Genomic DNA, 21545 nt, shown 5'->3' with positions numbered 1-21545 from the left:
CTAACAGGTTCAGTAGAATAATGAATATAACGGCTAATATAGGTCATATATTTAGTGAAAGAGTTGATTTCTCTAGTGAATAAAAGTCTGTGGACACTGAATGACCGCCTGAGGTCATGTGATGCTGACATTTGTTTAGTTTACAGCGGTTATATTGACGTCTTTCCGCTGTTGAAACACTAATGGAGCGATTACACTACATATGATACGTGACAGTAAGTTGTAATGCATCCTCAACATACCTTCAGATGTTCATTCATGTTTATTCTTTAGGAAGAGATGATCGATCGAGTTCACAGATGATCGCGTTCACGTTGCGTTAAAGAGCGTCAAAACGGCATTTATCGTTTGAATTTCGTGATAAAATGGACTGAATACTTCATATGTTCGTGTGGGAACAGGTTCGGTACGAATACGTGTACCGTTACATCCCTAGTTTTTAGTGTTTACTAGTTCTAAATGCTCCTGTCGTCTGTGTTCAGACTTGAGTTTCGTTTGACTACTCAAGAAGTGTACTATCATGGACTGCTTGTTGCCCATTCATTGACTAAAATGTAGCCATGTTCAGAAATATTGCAATGCATCGTGATGATCTGTGATATCGAATCGCATCAAATCGTTGACATGATAATTTTAATCTAATCAGATGACCCAGTCTGTTGTTATCAACTTTGGTCTGATTGGTCAGCAACTGAACATAAAAGCTACAAAACTAAAACTGAAATAAAAATAAATTAACTCTAAATAGCAATATTTTTTTAATGAAATGAAAAAAGCACATAATAAAACAACTAAAAATTAACCTAAAATTAACATGAAAACTAACAATATAAATCTCTTTGTCCTTATTAACCCTTGTGCACTGTTCGATTTCTGCTTACACCCCTTATGGTCCGGGTCAAATTGACCCTAATTGGATTCAATACAATTCCCCAAAAATCACACTATGAAAAAGCACATACAATCAGGTACAAACAATTAACTTTTAATATCAATACTTTTCACACATTACAAAGAATAAATATCTGAATTTACGATTTATAAAAATAACTTTTAACCATTTTTATTTTTATTTTTAAGATTGGCCCTTAGGACACTTGCCTTTATACATTTAGAACAATACTATCTTAGTCTAAACCTAAAGTAATCTTGACCAACTATATAGCATTTGAAAGCTTTCAGACTCTAATTTTCATATTTGGTGACTGATTTTCAAAAGAGATGACAGAGCAGGAGATAAATAGCAATAGATTCGTCATTTGTGATGCGGTACCAAACTATAACGCACGTTTTGACTCTGTCCATATGTTTTTTTATATGCATTTTAGAGATTGAATTCAAATCAAATATTAACATTACTGCCCAAACTACTTCTCAATAGAATGTCTACTTCAAAGATATTTTGAAAAGTATTAAAATATAACGTTCAGATCATTCAAACCATATATGGAAATCGAAGAGTCTACATGTCATCTAGTGGAAAATGTTGGTACTGCGCACAAAAACTTTTTTTTTTTTTGAGATATCAACCTAAAATTTGGTACAGAATTTCAGATATTTAGCTTTGATTTTCATGAGGTTTTAGAATTTAACATGTTTTGTAAAATGTATATTTTATATAAAATATAAAAATATATATGTTATATATTTTCATGTTCATAAACTTCTATAACTTGTTTTAAACTTTACTTTTATGATTTATACAGTGATGGCTGATTTCAAAACACTGCTTCATGAAGTTGTTAATAGTTGAAGAGCTCTGACATACAACAAAGTGTTTTGTATTTTGTGTCTGTACAGTTGCTTTTGAACAGCTGTCCTATATGGGTCAAATTGACCCACAAACAGCAAGAGTGTATAAAATTTTGATAATCACATTTCACAACGCATTATCATGTTGAAACTTTGCATGCATGTTAATGACCCTAAATGAGAAAAGGTCACACAATTTCAAGAAAAACAATGTGGGTTAGATAGTATTTCAGATAGATTGAAAAAAGAAATTATAGCTAATTTTTACCATTTGTGGCATACAAAAAATATTTCTGTATTGAAAAAATTGGGAAAAGCTAATTTTTTTAGCTTCATAGGTTAGTAAAAAACTAAAATAACAAACTATAACCAAGAAATGTTATTATTTTGGGTCTCTACAATTGCCTTAGAACATTAAAATATGCGGGTCAAATTGACCTGTGAGCATCACGAACGTAACAGTAAATGTGTGTGTATATGTCAAAACACATCAGCGTGTTGAAACTTTGCATGCATGTTCATGACCCTAAATGAGAAAAAGTCACAAAATTTAAAGAAAAAAAACATAGGTTAACTGATATTTCTGACAACTTAAAAATCAAAACGGGTCAAATTGACCCGCAACATAACACAAGGGTTAAATTAATTTTTAAAATAGTTTTCACAAGAACAAATGATGATTCTAAGCATTTTGAATAAACTTTGCCATGGTTATTTATTTATTGATTTATTTTAAACGGAACTCTTACTCGTTTCCTTTATGTATGACTGACAGAAATGCATCATATTTAGTTACTAGTTTGTTTAGTTGTAGTTAGTATCATTCATATTGTTGTTAAAATATAGATTTTATTTCCAGCTCAAATACATACACACTTTATGGCCAAACGTTTTGGAACGCCTGCCTTTACATGCACGTGAACTTGAATGACATCCCATTCTTAATCTGTAGAGTTTAATACGGAGTTGGCAAACTGTTCCCACAAAGTTGGGAGCATGAAATTGTCCAAAATGTCTTGGTGAAGTATTAATGCTGCGTTCACACCAAACGCGAATAGAGCGTCTGGCGCGAGTGATTTCAATGTTAAGTCAATGGAAAGGTGTGTTGACGCGCGTCTGGAGGTCCCGCGGCGCGGAAGGCGTGTTTCGTGCGGCGCGATTGACGCGAATTGAGCGTCTTGCGCGAGACGCGCGTTACACGCAAGTGGTGCTTTTGTGCATTCACGCGTTTGAAGCGAATTCGCGTCTGATGCCCGAGTTGAAAAATGTGAACTTTGGCGTCAATTCGCGCCACGTTAACCAATCTTTGGTGTCATGAATCTATAATTTGTTGTCTGCCAAATCGTTTTGACTGAGGGCAAAGAGAGGTTTCATAACTTTATATTTTAAGGATATTTAAATATAAATGCAGTGAAGATAATGTAGGAGTTGCCTGGACCCCATTTGTGTGGCTATTAATGTTTAATATATATTTTTAATGAAAATGAAAAGAGGCAGAGTGTTGTTTTATGACATATTTCTCCTGGAGCGCCTTGAACACGCGTCTATTTTGCTCCAAGCGCTCGATTTCTACGCGCGTCCAATTCGCTTCCGGACGCGCGAATGGATTCAAAATGTTCACGCATCAAACTAGACGCGATTTTGACGCTCTATTCGCGTTTGGTGTGAACGCAGCATGAGAGTTCTTTTCACTGGAACTAAGGGGTCAAGCCCAACCCCTGAAAAACAACCCCCACCCCATAATCCCCCCTCCACCAAACTTTACACTTGGCACAATGCAGTCAGGTAAGTCCCGTTCTCCTGGCAACCGCCAAACCCAGACTCGTCCATGGGATTGCCAGAGAGAAGCGTGATTGGTCACTCAGAGAACACGTCTCCACTGCTCTAGAGTCCAGTTGTTGTTCCCAATCGCTTCCACTTTGTTATAACACCACTAACAGTTGAGTGTGGAATATTTAGTAATTAAAATGTGTGTAGAAGCGTCTGCAGGCCCAGAGCTTGAGTTATACACCTGTGGCCATGAAGAGATTGAACACCTGAACTCAATGATTCACAATACTTTTGGCAATATAGTGTATCATAACTGGCCAGAACCTATGTCGGCACAATTTTCCATGTTTCATTGCGTTATCACAAAATTAAACAATTGATTCCAAGCACAAATACACAATGTTCTTTATTTTTTAATAATATTAGAATAAAGGGTGTCAACTTTTCTTCATGTACACAAAGTAGAATTACCATACCATCATTTTTCTATTATTATTTATTGTCTTTGTGTCTGAAAACTGAAACTAAATTTCTCTAATATAATTAGTTCATGCATCTGTATGATGTTTATTGGGTCAAAAGTGTCCCTCTGCAGACCAAAAGCAGCCGCTTTATTAACATGGACATCATGGTGGCGCCATCCTGACATAATTTACGCCATCCCAGCATGTTCTGTTCTGTTCTGTTTGAGCACCGGCCTGCATAATACACTTCTAATGAGGACTGGACTCTACTAACACACACACACACACACACCGCTGGATGGATTTCTGTCCAACTGCTTAAAATTGAATCCTAATGATCCTTTATCATCAAATTTATATCATCATCTGCCACTGGATTTGATTTCCATATACAGGACGTTCAGTCCATTGAACGAGCATATTAGTGATCCATAAATTCTTCAGAAATATTAATCAAATCATTTCGATTTGGTGCACTTGGTTACTCGAAAACCCTTGATTGAGATTATAAAACGAACAAGTTGCGCAACTGCTTCTGGAGAGTCCATGTGCCAAAATGGCCACTTTCATTCTGGAACAGAACAACCATTCCAGGTAATCATGTCCTGTTTCCAGTCTTAGCATTTCCAATATCTTCCCAAAGCATTTGCTCAGATGTTGGATAATAGGTGCAATTTACTTTGATGTTCGACTGGAGTCCCAGTCAATTAAGTATATACAAATTACACTACATAATTATGTGACAAAAATAGAAAATAATATTGAAGACTGGGGTATTGATGCTGATTCAATCTCTGGAGTCTGGAATTCATTCGATTTTACAATACAGTAGTTATTTTAAATTGTTGTAATATTATTACATTGTGTAGTTGTACTTTTGATCAAATAAATGCAGTGTTGGTGAGCAGAAGAAACTTCTTTCAAAACATTATTTTTTTTCTCATATTTATTATCTATTTAATCTATTATCTATTCATTACTTATTATCATAATTAAAAATCCAATTATTTTCACTGGTTGTGTATATATACATTTTTAAACCAGGATCCTATGAATTTAGAATGAATTTTGTGTGAAATTTACATCTAATTTATGGAATTTTTATGTAAAAACCCCTTAAAATCATTATTAAATTAAAAAACAAAAACACCAGCAACAACATGCAACAGTGGGTTTTCTGCCCAAAATCTGGTTGGTCATTTGGTTATTGATTAATAACATTTAACTAATATTTAAGATTTAATAATGTGAAATATTAGCTTTTACTGTCCAACATAAAAAGAAATTCACATATCACAATTTTCCAATGACAAAAAATGTATTATTTATTTAAAGGGGTCATGAACAACATTGTTTTATTGTTTTATAATGTTTCCTGGGCTGCACTTATAATGTTAGTATGATTTTACATCAAATAAAAGGCATTTTTCCTATCCTGATTTTAGCCTCTGATTTGAACGCTCTGTTTGAAGGGGCGACTAAAAGTTAATAATTGGAAAAGGAGCGCTCTTTGATCACTTTCTATATATAATTTAAAGGGGTGATGAACTGAGAACTGAGAAATCAACAATCGTGATATAAGAATATCCTGTGAGTTTCAGAGCTGAAAACGTCCTTGTTAGTCAAAGAAAAGCTTTTATAGACACCAGGCCCAGAAAACGAGAGATCTCAGAATATGTCGACCCTTGACGTCATCGAATGCTGAAGCGCCGCCTCAAGCCCCGCCCACCGACTCGTGGAGCTAAACGGGTCGCGCTACCGAGCAATAAACATGCCGGTTCCAGCTCACGTGCTTAATGGTGCGTTCACAACCGGGCGCGTATGACGCGATTCACGCAAGTGATTTACATGTTAAGTCAATGCAGAGACGCGAATGGCATTCTGCGGCGCGATTCGCGCAAATTGAGCGTTTTGAACGCAGCTATCTTAAATAGTGAAATAACATTCCTTTCTTGCGCGCGCAATGTGTGTGTGAGAGTGTGTACGGTTCGCGGTTATATCCACCGATCGGGCAGGCCAAGTAATAAATTAATAACATTCCAATCAACCGCAGGAGGATGAGAGATGAATCATTGTGTTTGTTTGATAAAGATATTTTGCGAGTCCTGTGAGCGTTTCTCCAGACGCTTTCAAAACAATCCCCACATGTACTGAGGGGAGCTGAAGCTCATTAAATATGCAAATCTTATCCAATCCTAGCCATGGGCGTTTACTTCCAAGTCTTCAGTGCGGCACGGCCATCAAAACCCAGCGTTTCTTCAGAGAGCCTCAAAACCAAGGCAGAAAATAGCCTATTACTGATTGATTATGATGTTTCTGAATGTAAGAACCACTGGAACGTCATAAGTTGACCTCAGACAACAGTATAAAAATATAAAAAAAAACAATTCATGACCCCTTTAATCAATGTGAAATTCAGCGTTTAAACACTGGTTTGATTTACTGACACATAATGCTCAACTGAGACATTCACATTGTTGGAGATAAATCAGCTCATTCCTAGCATTAGGATCCTTTGGAAGGGAATGTTATTTGTAGTCCATCCTGTATCGCTCGTCTCTCCTCGTCATCTCACTAACACTCCAGTGGGCGGAGCCAAAGTTTAACTGATGAAGTGGGCGTTGATCTTCTTCTGCAGAGGCGCTCTTTCTTTTCTATTATAGACAACAAGTCGTTCTCTGGGCTTTGTTACAATAAAAGCTGTTTTTGGACTAGTTTTCAGTTCTGAAACGTACAGGATATTCTCATAGTATGATGACCTCTAATATGTCTCAGTTCATGACCCCTTCAAACTCAAAATGGTTCTTGGAATAAGTCTCACAAATGTTGGTTCATGATTAATAAAAGACATATTAATGTTTTGAGCTGTGGTTTCGTGACATGAAACGTTTCTGTTTCTTTGGGATCTGATTTAGAGCTGGTGGTTTCATTTATACATCTGGCAAAACACCTCGAACAAATTGCGGTTTTATGCCACGTTCTGCCTCATTTATTCCCATCTTGTGAAATATACGTCTCTGCATTAATGTGGATATTTGAGAGTGTGATAGAGTCAAAACTTTTCCTTTTCCCAATTAGCAACCCCCATCACCTGGATTGACCTACAGGATGTGCAAAGCAAAACAAGTGTGTTACTAAAACTGTCTCAGTACATAACCACCATCTGGCTTCTCATCGTCCTTAAAAGTTCTACATTAGATGTTTTTAATCACTTCATCCGCTGTAGCCGCTGGTGCCGTGACCCGGGCTGAACCGATATAGCTGAAGAGATGCTCTCTCAATAATTACCAGGTTCAGCGGCTCTAATTCAGCTAAGAGCTGTCGTCTTCTGCCCACAATACAGGCCCGGACTATGAATATCCATACAGCGATTACAAACAAAACCTGAAAGAAAGAGAGGGATGAGGGGGTTCTGTAGAGAAAAGAAAAAGCATTAATGATGCAATCAAAAGCTGTTGTTTGTATATTATGCATGTAGGAAAAGTAACTAAGGTTGTGTGAGGACAGGTCGCTTGAATTATTGTGAGAGAGGTCCATAAAAGAATATGCTGGAGAAACGTGATTTGCTGAATAGTGAATATCCATGGCAGCAATTCTTTATCAAATATTTAAATCGTAATTAATCAAGATATCCTAAAGTTATGTGCGATCGGCTCTCTTTTTTTCTTATCAGTGCCAAAGAGACTCAAATAGCTCGTTTTTTATCGTTCAGGCAAGTGTTATACATTATTATAATCTGTAAAGTTTCTATTTTTTTTTTGTGTACAGTCATGATAAATACAACATGTTTTGCTTTTTGCAAAATAAAGAAAACACACATGATGCGCGATCTGCAGCCTCTCTCTCAAAGACGTTCCTTCAGATAGTCTTCAGAAAAGCTAGCTTAGTGAATACTTGTCTCACAAACATGAGACATATGTCTAAAGAAACGCTGAAATGTCCGGTTTTAAACACTGTAAACCAAATCGAAAACAAATATTCTGTGTTTATGTAATCTGTTTGAAAAGCGATAGATGTCAGTCACCCGCGAGCCACTTCATTATCCGCTAATGCGACCACGCCCACAGATTGCGCATTCTGTGAATATTAAATGCAAAAAGACCGTTTAAATATGAATCCTGTTGCAACATTAAATGTCATGCACGCAACACTGTTTAGACAAGATTTATTTGGGTTGTTTTGGACAGATTATAACGTGTTTATTGTAAAAGAGCCTAGTGTCACATCAATAAAGCTTTAATTCGCAAATGTCTGCTCAGATGCTATAAATATAATACCAGTCAAACGTATTTTTCTTCATATTGCTGTTTAAATATTATAGCCTAATGGTATTTTTTTTATTTAATATCAAAGTTTGTGAGAAATGATTCGGGAGTTTTGTAGAAAGTGATTTTTAGTTTTGTAGAAAGAGAATTGCTTTCTTTAAAGTGAATTTTGTCTTGTATAAATTGTATTTTAATTTGAATTATTTATTTATTTTAGCATGAGACTACTTTTAAAAACATAAAAAAGTACAAAAAAATGTAGAAAAAATGCTCTTTTTAAACAATGTAAACCAAATTGAAAACAAATATTCTGTGTTTATGTCATCTGTGAGAAAAGCGATAGATGTCAGTCACCCATGAGCCACTTCATTATCCGCTAATGCGGCCACGCCCACAGATCGCGCGCTCTATTGAGATTCAAATACTGACGATCCCCACATCAACTCATACAAACACATCTAGTGAAGCGCTGTAACCAGGGCCTGAAATTAACCTTTTGGACCACCAGCCACAGTGACTTTTAACCAGCCACTTTTTTTTCTCCTCGACATTTAGCCTGTTAACGTGCTTGTCCGGATTTATTTTGTGTGTGTGTTGTAAATATAAATTATTCTGAAGAAATATTCTCAACAGTGTTCAATCAGCTTTGACATATTTAAATCTGCATATCTTTGATATTTTTACCTTTTATAAAGGGCATTTTTCCACTTATTAAATATAGGCTGTGCTTCAGCTTTCAGTTTATATTCTTAAATTTGATCTATAAATTAAATTAGAATAATAAGACAATGTAGGGCTAGCAATCAAATTAAATAATTTACTCTGAAACATTACAACTGCATAAAAAAATGTCTGGGCGATTAAATAAGATCTATCATTAGCCATTGGCTAATCAATTCTCAGATTTTACTCGCCAGTGTGTGTGTGTGTGTGTGTGTGTGTGTGTGTGTGTGTGTGTGTGTGTGTGTGATGCTAAGAATAAGTTTAGCATAAATATATGTTTACTCGCTGAACACTCTGAATGAGCGCTTGAGATTTTCGCTCTCGACAAGCGATCTATACGATTTCAAATCAGCTCATCTGACATACCGTAAACTCTAGTGTGAAGAACTCCGTTGCTTTGCTGAGTGCGTTTCACACACACACACACACACACACACACACTCACACACACACACACACATGCGCGTGCGCGAGAGCACGAGAGTCTTAAATACCACGCAAAATCGACGAGCTACATGTTAACAATACTCTTTGTTGTGTGTTCCTGTCAAAATAACGGAGTTCGTTTGGAATTATTCAACTTTTAAGAACAAGCAGAAGATATGCAGTTTTTTCCGGTAGTGGGCGGAGCTAATGCGCAAACGGCAATCTCATTGGCTGGCGCTCATCTTTTCCTGTCCCTGTTTTGATTTCAGCAAATCAGTTTGAGCGAATGCTGTCAACGTGATTAATATTCATGAACCCAGCAGCTCATCAATACTTAGTGCGTTGTATATTGTTATTAGTAATATTAGTATTATCTTTTAAAAATAGAATATAATTACTATTATCTATTTTTTTACAGAAACACCAACAATATCTTAAGCACCACCACCAGTCCAACGTTCAGTTAAATGACAAATATGCTTTCATGCAGGCTTTCCAACAGTTACTTAAGTTCTATCATTAAATAGTGCTTGATTATCATAATATCATAACAGTCTAATGCTTGATTGACTGATGTTAAGCGTGTACGTTCAGATATTTAAAAAGCTGTGCCATTTTACAAAGATATTGATACATTTGGTGGAATTATATATGATATATATACAGTGGTGTAAAGTAACAAATTACAAATACTCTTGTTACTGTAATTGAGTATTTTTCTCAGGAATTGTATTTTATTAAGTAGTTTTAAAACAGTGTACTTTTACATTTTAAGTGCTGTATCGGTACTTTTACTGCGCTATTTTCCCTAAACCTGCAGTCGCTACATAATGTTTATTTTTTTCCTGCCCTTTTGTCCAAATTAAATCGTGAAATTGCTACGTGCGCCAACATACATCCTCATCTCAGCGTAGTTTATCAACTGAGCGAGGAGAGAACGCGTTCAAAGTTAAGTGTTTCTTAAAGGGGCGGTACACTTCATTACAAATCATATATAAACTCCAAAAATATACATACCAGCATAATTAAATCAAAAGAAAATCCAATGAAAATCAAACAATATATTCAAAATAAGAGAATCAGAGTTTTTAATAATAAAGAAAAGATTTTGAGTGAAAATTATAATGTTGATTTTACACTTATTACACGTGCATATTTTAATGTAATATGTTCTCACATGGCGATTTAAAATTGTAGTCGTATTTAGCAAATAACTTTAATAAAACATCCGATTTATATTTAAATCAGGTTTATGTTTTTAATTACAAGCAAAAATAATCAGTGGTGAAAATGGTGAGTTACTCGATTCTGATTTCTGAAATGTATTCTTTTAACAGAGAAAACATCCATCGAAATTAAAGCAGTACAATGAATGCGTCTTGAAAAGAAAGAACTGCTTTTTTAAAATAAAATTGTTTATGTACAATGCTTTGCAACCTTTTTTAATTAACCGCAAGAAAACCTCTACAGACTGGTTGTCATAAATGTTACCAGATTATTGGTTGCTTTCTCAAATATTGCATGGCTGTATTTTTAGTGCTAGCAGTCAAAAATAAAACTTGGAGAAATATTGAAATACTGTTGATGTTTTTTTTGTTCTTACTGAGAATCATCCATAAAAGAGTAAGCTACATTTTTAATTTGCAGGGTATGAGGTGGAATAACATTCAGAGCATAATACTCACTACTCACTACTCTTGAGTACTTTTAAAAGGGCTACTTTTTACTCCTACTTTGAGTAGTATTTAGGGCAGGTACTTTTACTCTACTTGCACTACATTTTTTGACACGTAACAGTACTTTTACTTGAGTATGCTTTTTCAGTACTCTTTCCACCACTGTATATATATATATATTAGGGATGCAACAATACGGTTAGTCCACGGTTCAATACATACCTCGGTTTTTAACCACGGTTTTCGGTTCGGTTCTGATGGCTTGTCACATCAGTTTTTTGTTATTCTATTCTTAAACGACAGGAACAGCAAGAGGTTAGGGAGAAAAAAGACTATTTTTTATTGCAATACTCTTTCTTTATTTTACTTAAAAGAATTGAAAAACCTTAGTTAAACTTAAAACTTTACTTAAAAAAAAACCTTGTACTCATTCCTAGTGTATTGTATAATATAAAATATATATATATATATATAAAGATTTACACTGGCAGTTCAGAGCTGTACAGCAGCATTTAAGTATGAAATTGAATTAATAAATGTAAAAATAAAACACTACATAGACTTCACTATAAAATATACACTGATTCTTATTAAAGCTACTGTATTAAGTTCTTCAGTCAAGAGCAGTGAGTGATTTTCTCTGTCTTTTGTTGTTGTATTAACATTAAGTGGATAGTTCACTCAAAAATGAGAAATGAATACAGGTTTGGAACAATATTAGAGTGAGTAAATAATGACATAATTTTATAGGTGAACTGTCCCTTTAAGGACAGCGTGTTCACTATAGGCTGCGCTGCTGTCAATTAAAGACCTGCACGCATCTAATATACAGACACACGTGATTTTACTTTCACTTTAGACATAACCGACTGTGTTTATATTAACCTTGTGTGTATTTGACAGTATTAGCGCAGTAAGACGACTTAGTCCAGTAATCACGTGATTGACAGGCGTTTAGTGCGCGCTCTCAGAGAAGCGCTTGTTTAAACCGCGCACACGCCGGCAAAGCTTTAAAACTCATGCAAATAATGAACTTTGGTGATTGTGAATAACTCTAGTGTTCTGTGAGTATAACTCCACCACTAACCTGTGATGTGAATGTATGTCGCGTTGTTCAGTATTGGGATGGAGGCAAATGATAGAATTTGATGCAAAACCCAAAAACCGCAATTCACAGGCGCGTATTGAACCGTGAATGCCGTACCGAACGGTTCAATATTATATTGAGAATTGTGGCATCCCTAATATATATATATATATATATTTATATATATAAGAAAGTATATCAGTCTGGCGACTAAACAAAAAAATGTACTAACACTCTAAAAAATGCTGGGTTAAAAATAACCCAAGTTGGGTTGAATATGGACTAACCCAGCAATTGGGTTGTTTTGACCCAGCGATTGGGTTAAATGTCTGCTTAAAACAACCCAATTGCTGGGTTAGTCCATATTCAACCCAACTTGGGTTATTTTTAACCCAGCATTTTTTAGAGTGTAGCCAATGGCGATTCTATTGCCAAGGTGTGTGTAGAGGGTTGTGTGTGACTGCATTTGTTGATGTTTCAGGTGGCCAGATGGGAGCACAGGACCCGAGGCCTGAGCCGGCTGTTGGGCGGCCCGTACCTGGGCTGTTATTCCCTCGCTCTTCTCATCCTGCTCCTCAATGTGTACCGTAGCCACAGGTAACAACATACACCACTGCCTTTGTATTATTTATTGTCATGGGTCAACTCCGTATATCTCCGTATAAATTGATCAAGTGACCCATTTTGCACCATTTTGCATGAGACCAAAGATTCACTGTTTACTCTGCAGCCTTTTATTGATTCCATCAATAATAATACAGTGACATCTGTCTGACGTGGTCATCTAACCGCCCGCTTATTTCATCTGGTCTCGCCGTTGCCATGGCAACCCTCGTCTCCACGCTGCGGATGCTGGTGTCATCGACGTTGCATGTGACATCCAGCAGCTCTGTGTGTGTGTGTGTGTGTGTGTGTGTGTGTGTGTGTGTGTGTGTGTGTGTGTGTGTGTGTGTGTGTGTGTGTGTGTGTGTGTGTGTGTGTGTGTGTGTGTGTGTGTGTGTGTGTGTGTGTGTGTGTGTGTGTGTGTGTGTGTGTGTGTGTGTGTGTGTGTGTGTGTGTGTGTGTGTGTGTGTGTGTGTGTGTGTGTGTGTGTGTGTGTGTGTGTGTGTGTGTGTGTGTGTGTGTGTGTGTTAGACAGGCTGGTGCTATTTTCTACCCCGTTCTGAGAGTGTGAATATGTTGCAGCACAAACACACACACCGAATACCCCACTGAGCTCAATCGCCACCAGGGTCAGTCCTGTACACTTTGAACTTTTCCAAAATTTATATGCCTTTTGTTATCATGCAATGAAGTATTTTGATAAAAGGGTATAGCAGACTTTCAGAAGTCTGAGCTATCTCTGGCACATCCGCAGACAGTGAGCCGAGATTCACATAAGCCGCATTTCCACCGAAATTACACGGAACAATTTATACCTGGAACTTTTTTTACAGGAGCTTTTTCTCTTTTTCTCGTTTCCACTGCAGTCTAAAGTACTGGGAAGATTAGGCAAATTAGTCAGGCGACTAATTGTTGCTAATATTGTTGCTGTCTGCAATAATAACGAGGAGATGCAAGCAGCGCTGCTTTTGGTAGTTATGTATTGGTTTAATAAAGAGGTCATTAACAAACCAGTGGAAAAGAGACGAGCACTGATACTAAAGCGTATTCTGAAAGCTCGTAAAGCTAGAACCCTTTCATGCATGAATTATGGAAAACATTATGTAGATTTTTTTAAGATTCTTTTTATTACTTTAATATGATGCTAAAATTGAAATCCATTAAAATTTTTACAAAATTCAGTTTTCTTTAAAAATTATTTAACTGTCCACGTATGTGGACACCATGCAACAAAGGAAAAGCCACAGTGCGGACACGCACACACACACACACACACACACACACGTTTGTTTTTGTGAAATGTGAGGACATTCCATAGGCGAAATGGTTTTTATACCATACAAACCGTATTTTCTATCCCCTTACACTGACCCTGCCCCTAAACCTACCCATCACACACACACACACACACACACACACACACACACACACACACACACACACACACACACACACACACACACACACACACACACACACACACTGCCCCTGCCCCTAAACTTACTCATCACAGGAGACTGTGCAGTTCACTTTCTGAGAAAAAAACCTCATTCTGTGATTTATAAGCATTTTGAAAAGTGAGGACATGGGGAACGTCCTCATATTTCACCCTCTTTTTGTAATACCCATGTCATTATACACATTTGTGTCCTGATATTTCACAAAAACATGCCCACACACACACACACACACACACACACACACACACACACACACACACACACACACACACACACACACACACACACACACACACACACACACACACACACACACACACACACACACACACACACACACACACACACACACACACACACACACACACACACACACACACACACACACACACACACACACACACACACACACACACACACACACACACACACACACACACACACACACACACACACACACACACACACACACACACACACACACACACACACACACACACACACACACTGTCCTCTGGGATATTCTCTGTTATTCTGAACTGAGTGCTTGACCTGTGCTGTCCCTGTTTGGTTGGCAAAATGCAAATTTGTCATCTGATTTCATTAGATTGGTAACAGTCCGGTTGTGTCTTATTGTTCTAACTGAATTTATTGTTTAAATTAACAATATTTCTATTTTAATTGAAGAAATTGACAAAAGCATTATGCATACATTTAATAAGATTCAAAAACATTGCTCTTATAATGGTAAAAATGCCCCTGGACATTAATTTCAAGGGACAAAGATCGTCCTGTAATGGGAAAGTTATAATTGGAATACAGTTATTGATCAGAAAGTGCTCCTAAATTTTTGACTGTGCTCGTAATCTTTTTTAATTAGGAGCACAAGAAAAATGTTAGCGTAGAGCCCTGGTTAAATATCTGGACCTGTCTGCGATTCAAACTCCTGCTGTGTGAACTGTTTTCTGACTGAAAAATACATCGGCGATGACCGACAGCCAATGAGAGAGTGAGATACAGGGCAGCGGGCGGTTCAGGGAGGAGTTATAGACCAGAATATCAGTATTTTAATAGATATATTTACAATTATATCAAACAGAAACAAAGCACAAACATGTGCTTGACCAGCCGCAACAGTAGGCTAGTACATTGCAAAACTATTTTTGTACCTCAAACTCTCTTTGCAGAACACAATCATTGCTCCCTGTGTCTCTCCAACCATTTCCTCCGCCATAATCTTTTTTTTTCTTTTTCTCCCTTTTGCTGCAAATCAGACAATTTAGACCGCAAGTTTCCGCACTGCAGTCTATATTTAGGGCCAAGCTCCGAAGGTGCGAAGGCACCTATTGAAATCGTTAGCGTTCTTATTATTATTCTGCTTCTTCTTCTTCTTCCGCTCTTGAGTCTTTGGCAGCCCATAGAACCGCTTGCAGATAGAAGACAGTCCCAACTGTCACTGTAGCAACTTTGGAGTGTCTATCTCAATCCCTCTAGCGCCACCACCTGTCCAAAGTTGCACTCATGTTTATGATAATAACTTTTGAATCCTAATGGTGCGTTCACACGGGACGCGATTCGTGCGAGTGATTTCCATGTTAAGTCAATGCAGAGACACGAAATGGCGCGATTCGCGCGAATGAGGTGGCGCGAAGGACGCGAATTGAGCGTTTTGAATGCTCAAGTTGAAAAATCTGAACTTTGCCGGATATTTTGCGCCGTGTTAACCAATCAGGAGCTTGCTCTAGTAGTGACAACAATGAGGAGAAAATCTGTATATTAATATCTGGTTCAGACAATATGATTATCACTGTGATAACATTAAGTGACATGAAACACATCCCAGTCTCTTTTTGTTAAATGCAAGTTTATGTATGATCAATAATACAAAAGTATAAGTAAAAGGTATACTAAGCTACACAAGAAATAAAGCAAACAATTCAGTCAAACATTCAAAGTCAGTGCTAGTCGGCTAAGTTACAACTGCAACGTACAGTTATAGCCTAAAAATATAAAGTAATGAAACTTCTCTTTGCCCTCAGCCTAAACGATTTGCCAGGGAACAAATTATAGATCCATGAGACCAAAGATCGGCCGTTACAAGACGAATTATAGCTCGAGACGCCACAGAGACATCAGAGTCAGCGGCAGAAGGACTGGCTGAGGAAAGGCTGCTCTCGCCGGGGTTAATGAGCGCCGCTGATCCACTGGAGCTCACAACTCCCAAAACGCCAGATAAAATGTTCAAATAGGCACTCTTTATATAAATAAACCACAGATTTGAGCTTTAAACAACTACATTATCGACTGAAAAAGTCTTAAAACTACGTTTTGTCACACATTAACAGTAGATTTTAACAAAAACAGACGTGTAAACACAGCCCATGTCAGTCATTTCTCAACGAGACGAGCCGCTGGCAGAAGCCCCGCCCATGAGGCGAATTCACGTCTGTTGTGCAGTGAATGTCACACGCGATTCGCGCAAATTTCACGCGCGAATGAAGCGAGTAAACTCAAAATGTTCAAGCGTCCACCTTCGCGCGATTCGCCGGTGTGAACGCCACATAAGAGCTAGAAACAAAATTCTTTTTTCCTCTGATTCCTTGGCTCAAGCCAATTCGATTGCATCATTTTCCGTCATGAACATTTTCCCGTCATTTTTAATTAACTCCTCCTAGGCTGTTGCTCCAATTTTCACAAAAATTGAACCAGATCATCTTCAGACCATGCTGACAAAAAGTTATGGAATTCAAGATGATTCGTCAAATAGTTTTTGATAAACACGCAAACAAATTTTACGTAGCGGTTGCGAAAAATACACTTAAGGCTATATCTCCGCAATGCTTTATCGTATTCAAACCAAACTTGGTACATGTCATCACAAGCATGACCTGAGGCAACATGCAGCGTTTCGGCACAGCGCCACCTACTGGTCCGGAGATACGAAAAATGGCTATTTTTGCTTATAACTTCTGAACCGTCTGTCTAAAAATCATAAAAGTGGTCTCGTTAGATTCAGGACGAGAAAAATTGATATCCAATTTTACCATATCGGCCATTTTGGCTGTCGGACATTTTGAATTACGTGCTAAAATGCCGTATTTTAGGAACGCATGAACGGATTGTTACGAAACTCTGTATGGGTCATCAGCACGATGCCCTGAAAGAGCCTGAGAAGTTTCGAAACAGCGCCACCTACTGGATAATTATTTTTTTTTTAAACGCTTCTAACTTTGGGTGAGGTTGACATATTCATGTCTCCTGAATCCTTGCCGAGTCCAACGATACCAGACTTGCCAGGTTTCGGCGTATGGTTTGTGCAGCGCGGTAATTTAGCGCTTAAAAAAAGTTAGCTGATATCTTCGAAACCGCTAGTCCGATCAAGACGAAACCAGCGCCAGAAAATCGGAAACATAGGTTGATAGTAAATTGCTAATATCCAAATGTAAAAATATTGATAGTAAGGGGTAGTAAAAATCCATTCAAAGTCAGGTGTCAGACATTTTTTATGTGTTTTTTCATATAAAGGTCTATAACTCCAAAACGAAATGAGATATGTTCACCAAAATTGACACACACATGTATGGGCTCCTTTCGAAGACGCATACAATTTTTTTTAGGATTGTTCCTCTTGGTGGCGCTATAATTAAATAAAATATGAAATTGCCTCTATACAACTCAACAATTCCAGTCTTGCGCGAGAACTTAGGTCTGACGCACCTTAGGCTTTTCCTTCTCACTTCTCGCGTGTGTTTTGTTGTGAAACGTAATTTGCGGACGGGACAGAGCTGTCTGCGATTCTTCCTCTTGTTCAGTCATGCAGTGTGAAAACCCCTGTAGCCGATATAATGTTGAATATAATGTATAATAATGCTATGGGGGAATATTTGTGGGTCCTGATGATAATACACTAATATTAATAATATTATTTTACTAATAATAAAAAAAAAACTCTTCTTTATTTTGGCTTAAAATATCGGGATACATATCGTATGGTGAGTTCAGGATCGCGATTCATATCGAATCGTGACACCAGTGTATCACGTTACACCCCTAGTATTTACAAATACATAGTAATTATACACAGTACACACGCACACATATATTATGTAAACACAAACTTTTATTTTGGATGCGATTAATCACGATTAATGTTTCTCCAGCACTAATTATTATAATTTTAAAACAATTATAGCAAAATTTGAGGGGGAAAAAGGATATCATCGAGCCCTAAAAATGTAATTTATGTCAAAAAATGTTATTACTAAAATGTAATTTAAACATTAAAATGCAATCCAGAAAAAAATGTAAAGAAAATAAAAATAATACAGGGATTCTTTAAGAAGTGTGGGGAAATTTCCAGTTTTTTACACTTTAGCACTGCATTATGATTATGATTTTTTTTAGAGAATTAGGCATATCTGAATTTAAAAGAGCGCCCTACCCACATACATTAGAGTAAATTGATAAAAAATGGTCTCATTTTACAAAAAACACACATTTTAACACAGTGGTGGAATAGTGTATATATTCTATTGTATGTATTCACAACTTTATAATAAGCACATATAAAAAGTAATATTTGGTTTATTTTTAAATTATATTTTTATTTGAAAATCTGTAATTCCGAACCCGTTTGGTCTATGTCCCTTCTGAAAAATGTCTTTTGATTCCACTAGGTTGCAGTAAACGGGGAAAATTATCTTCTTGATATCTCCTTCTAAAAAAAGTTATTGAGAATAATCTGTCCAAACTATCTAATAACTCCTCCTCATCTGCGTTGATTGAAGCCAGCCGCTGGAAAATCGAACACAATGCTCCGCCTCCTCAACTTTGTAAAGGGAGATCTCGGGCTCTGATTGGTCTAGAAGCATGATCGACGTGTCTATAGAGAGCTGAGATACTCGGCTTTTTTGAGTATGACACAATACACGATGACGTAACCAACAATCGCGGCTAACAAAGGCGATCAATAAGGATAATAAGAGTATTGGTCTGCATCGCATGTTTTGATCTGGACATCGGTGACAAATCACAGTGTCGTTTGGCCATGATAGTCTTAAATAATAGTGTATTATATAATGAATAATACTATTCATAATAGTGAAAATAGTCTCATTATGAAGAAAACAACCTAAGGAACGAGCCGATATAGCGTTCGAGGCTAGTAGCTCCACACGGAGGTAGTGATCCGAACAGGAATATGACTCATGTGTTTGCTTGTTCAAAGGAGTCATTTCCATCTTCGTGATTCTTTTGATAATAACGTTACTGTAAAGTGTTGGATCGGTGGAATAAACTACACAGGGATATTCCTGAGAATGAGAGCTTTCATTTGATATATGACTTGATGTATGATTTTCTCAAGGGCGGGGGGTCAAATTCAGACCTTTATTATCAGTCCCTCCAGAAAAACGTGATTATGCGATCGCATGATTTAATGCATAATCAGCCAAAGTCCGCATATTTTTTCATATGCATTTTTTCAAATACGCCGCACTTTCGCAGCGTAAATTGGCTATTTCCGCGTGCAAAATATGCGGGGCTTGCATGATTTGATAATCCCCGCATTTCCGTTGCAAAAAGTTATATTTATTAGCAGAAAGTTGAAAAATGTTTGTTTACTTCACACAAGAGCCGCTATTTCCCCCTATTGCTATGGGAACGTTTTGAAGTGACGTATTTACCCGACGTGAACGTCATCGAAAAGCTGCAAACCCCGTGGAGAAACCATAGATATCGCTGAAACCTTGATGAAGCTCGCAAACTCCCATTGGCCAACAAAAATAACAGCAAAAGACCAAAGCAAAGCAGTTTCCCGGTGTGTTGACCGATTTAAAAAAAACACGGCATCATGAAGCTTCGAAGCGTTATGAATCAGTGAGTCGATTCAGCAGTTTGGAGCGTTATGAATCAGTGAGTCGATTCAGCAGTTTGAAGCGTAATGAATCAGTGAGTCGAGTCGATTCAGTGGTTTAGAGCATTATGAATCAGTGAGTCGATTCAGCGGTTTGAAGCGTTATGAATCATTGAGTCGATTCAGCGGTTTGGAGCGTTATGAATCAGTGAGTTGATTCAGCGGTTTGGAGCGTTATGAATCAGTGAGTCGATTCAGCGGTTTGAAGCGTTATGAATCAGTGAGTTGATTCAGCGGTTTGAAGCGTTATGAATCATTGAGTCGATTCAGCGGTTTGGAGCGTTATGAATCAGTGAGTTGATTCAGCGGTTTGGAGCGTTATGAATCAGTGAGTCGATTCAGCGGTTTGAAGCGTTATGAATCAGTGAGTTGATTCAGCGCTTTGAAGCGTTATGAATCAGTGAGTCGATTCAGCGGTTTGGAGCGTTATGAATCAGTGAGTCGATTCAGCGGTTTGAAGCGTTATGAATCAGTGAGTTGATTCAGCGGTTTGGATTGCCAAAGTCACGCAATTTCACCAGTTTGACACGCGGTCCAAATCATGAAACGACTCACTGATTCATAACGCTCTGAACCGCTGAATCGACTCACTGATTCATAACGCTTCGAAGCTTCATGATGCAGTGTTTTGAAATCGGTCATCACTATATAAGTCGTTATTTAGGGTTTTTTTGTGCACAAAAACTATTCTCGTCGCTTCATAAAGTTATTGTAGAGCCGCTGTAGTGAGATGGACTTTGTAACTTTAGTCTTTAGTGTCTTTTAAGGGTCTTGAGAGTGTAAAGTTGAGCCAATGGAGGCCTTTCAGAGCATCAGATTTACACTAAAATATCTTCATTTGTGTCTGAAGATGAACGGAGGTCTGACGGGTGTCCAACCACATGAGGGTCAGTCATTAATGACAGAATTTATATTTTTGGGTGAACTAACCCTTTAAGAGATTGCACTTTGTGCATTGGAAGCAGTCAAATGTCTGTTTTGTAAAGCTACCTCTGTAAAACAGGAAGTTATTTATTCATTTTTTTCATGTTTGACTCAATGTTTTGTAAATTTGAGCCATGTGTTTATTAAGGTCTTCAATAAAACAAGATGAGAACTTAAATATTCCCAGCACTTTCTGTGATGTAGTGCTTTTTTTTTCTCCAATTTTTCATCAAACCGCCGTTTTTTATAGCATAAAATTGCATAAATATCCCGCATTTTCCATCGCATTTTTTAAGAAAACGTGCCGCATAATCAAGGATTTTTGCCAGCAACAATCACAAAAAAAGCTGCATGTTTCTGGAAGGACTGTATTATCTTCTTCTTCACAGAGCTGAAGTGGTTAATAAGGCGGCATTTCTTGGGCTGCTATTTTTTTTCCACCTTCCATACGTACGGTCCACCTGCATGCCAACAAAACAGG

At 37.3% G+C, this 21545-nt stretch overlaps 1 protein-coding gene across 1 annotated transcript in view; it reads left to right on the top strand.

The window, feature by feature from the left end:
- pemt (phosphatidylethanolamine N-methyltransferase) overlaps positions 1 to 21545 on the top strand; it is a gene marked incomplete at its 5' end in the record, with an annotated part of 159194 nt that overhangs the window by 37315 nt on the left and 100334 nt on the right. The window contains 1 exon segment of the mRNA XM_079846332.1: positions 12645 to 12760. Coding sequence (XP_079702458.1) covers positions 12645 to 12760 — 116 coding nt within the window.

Source organism: Gobio gobio (assembly GCF_949357685.1).
Source record: "Gobio gobio genome assembly, chromosome: 20".
Lineage (NCBI taxonomy): Eukaryota > Metazoa > Chordata > Actinopteri > Cypriniformes > Gobionidae > Gobio > Gobio gobio.
Note: the sequence above shows the minus strand (reverse complement) of the source record. Positions and strands in the feature narration are given on the sequence as shown.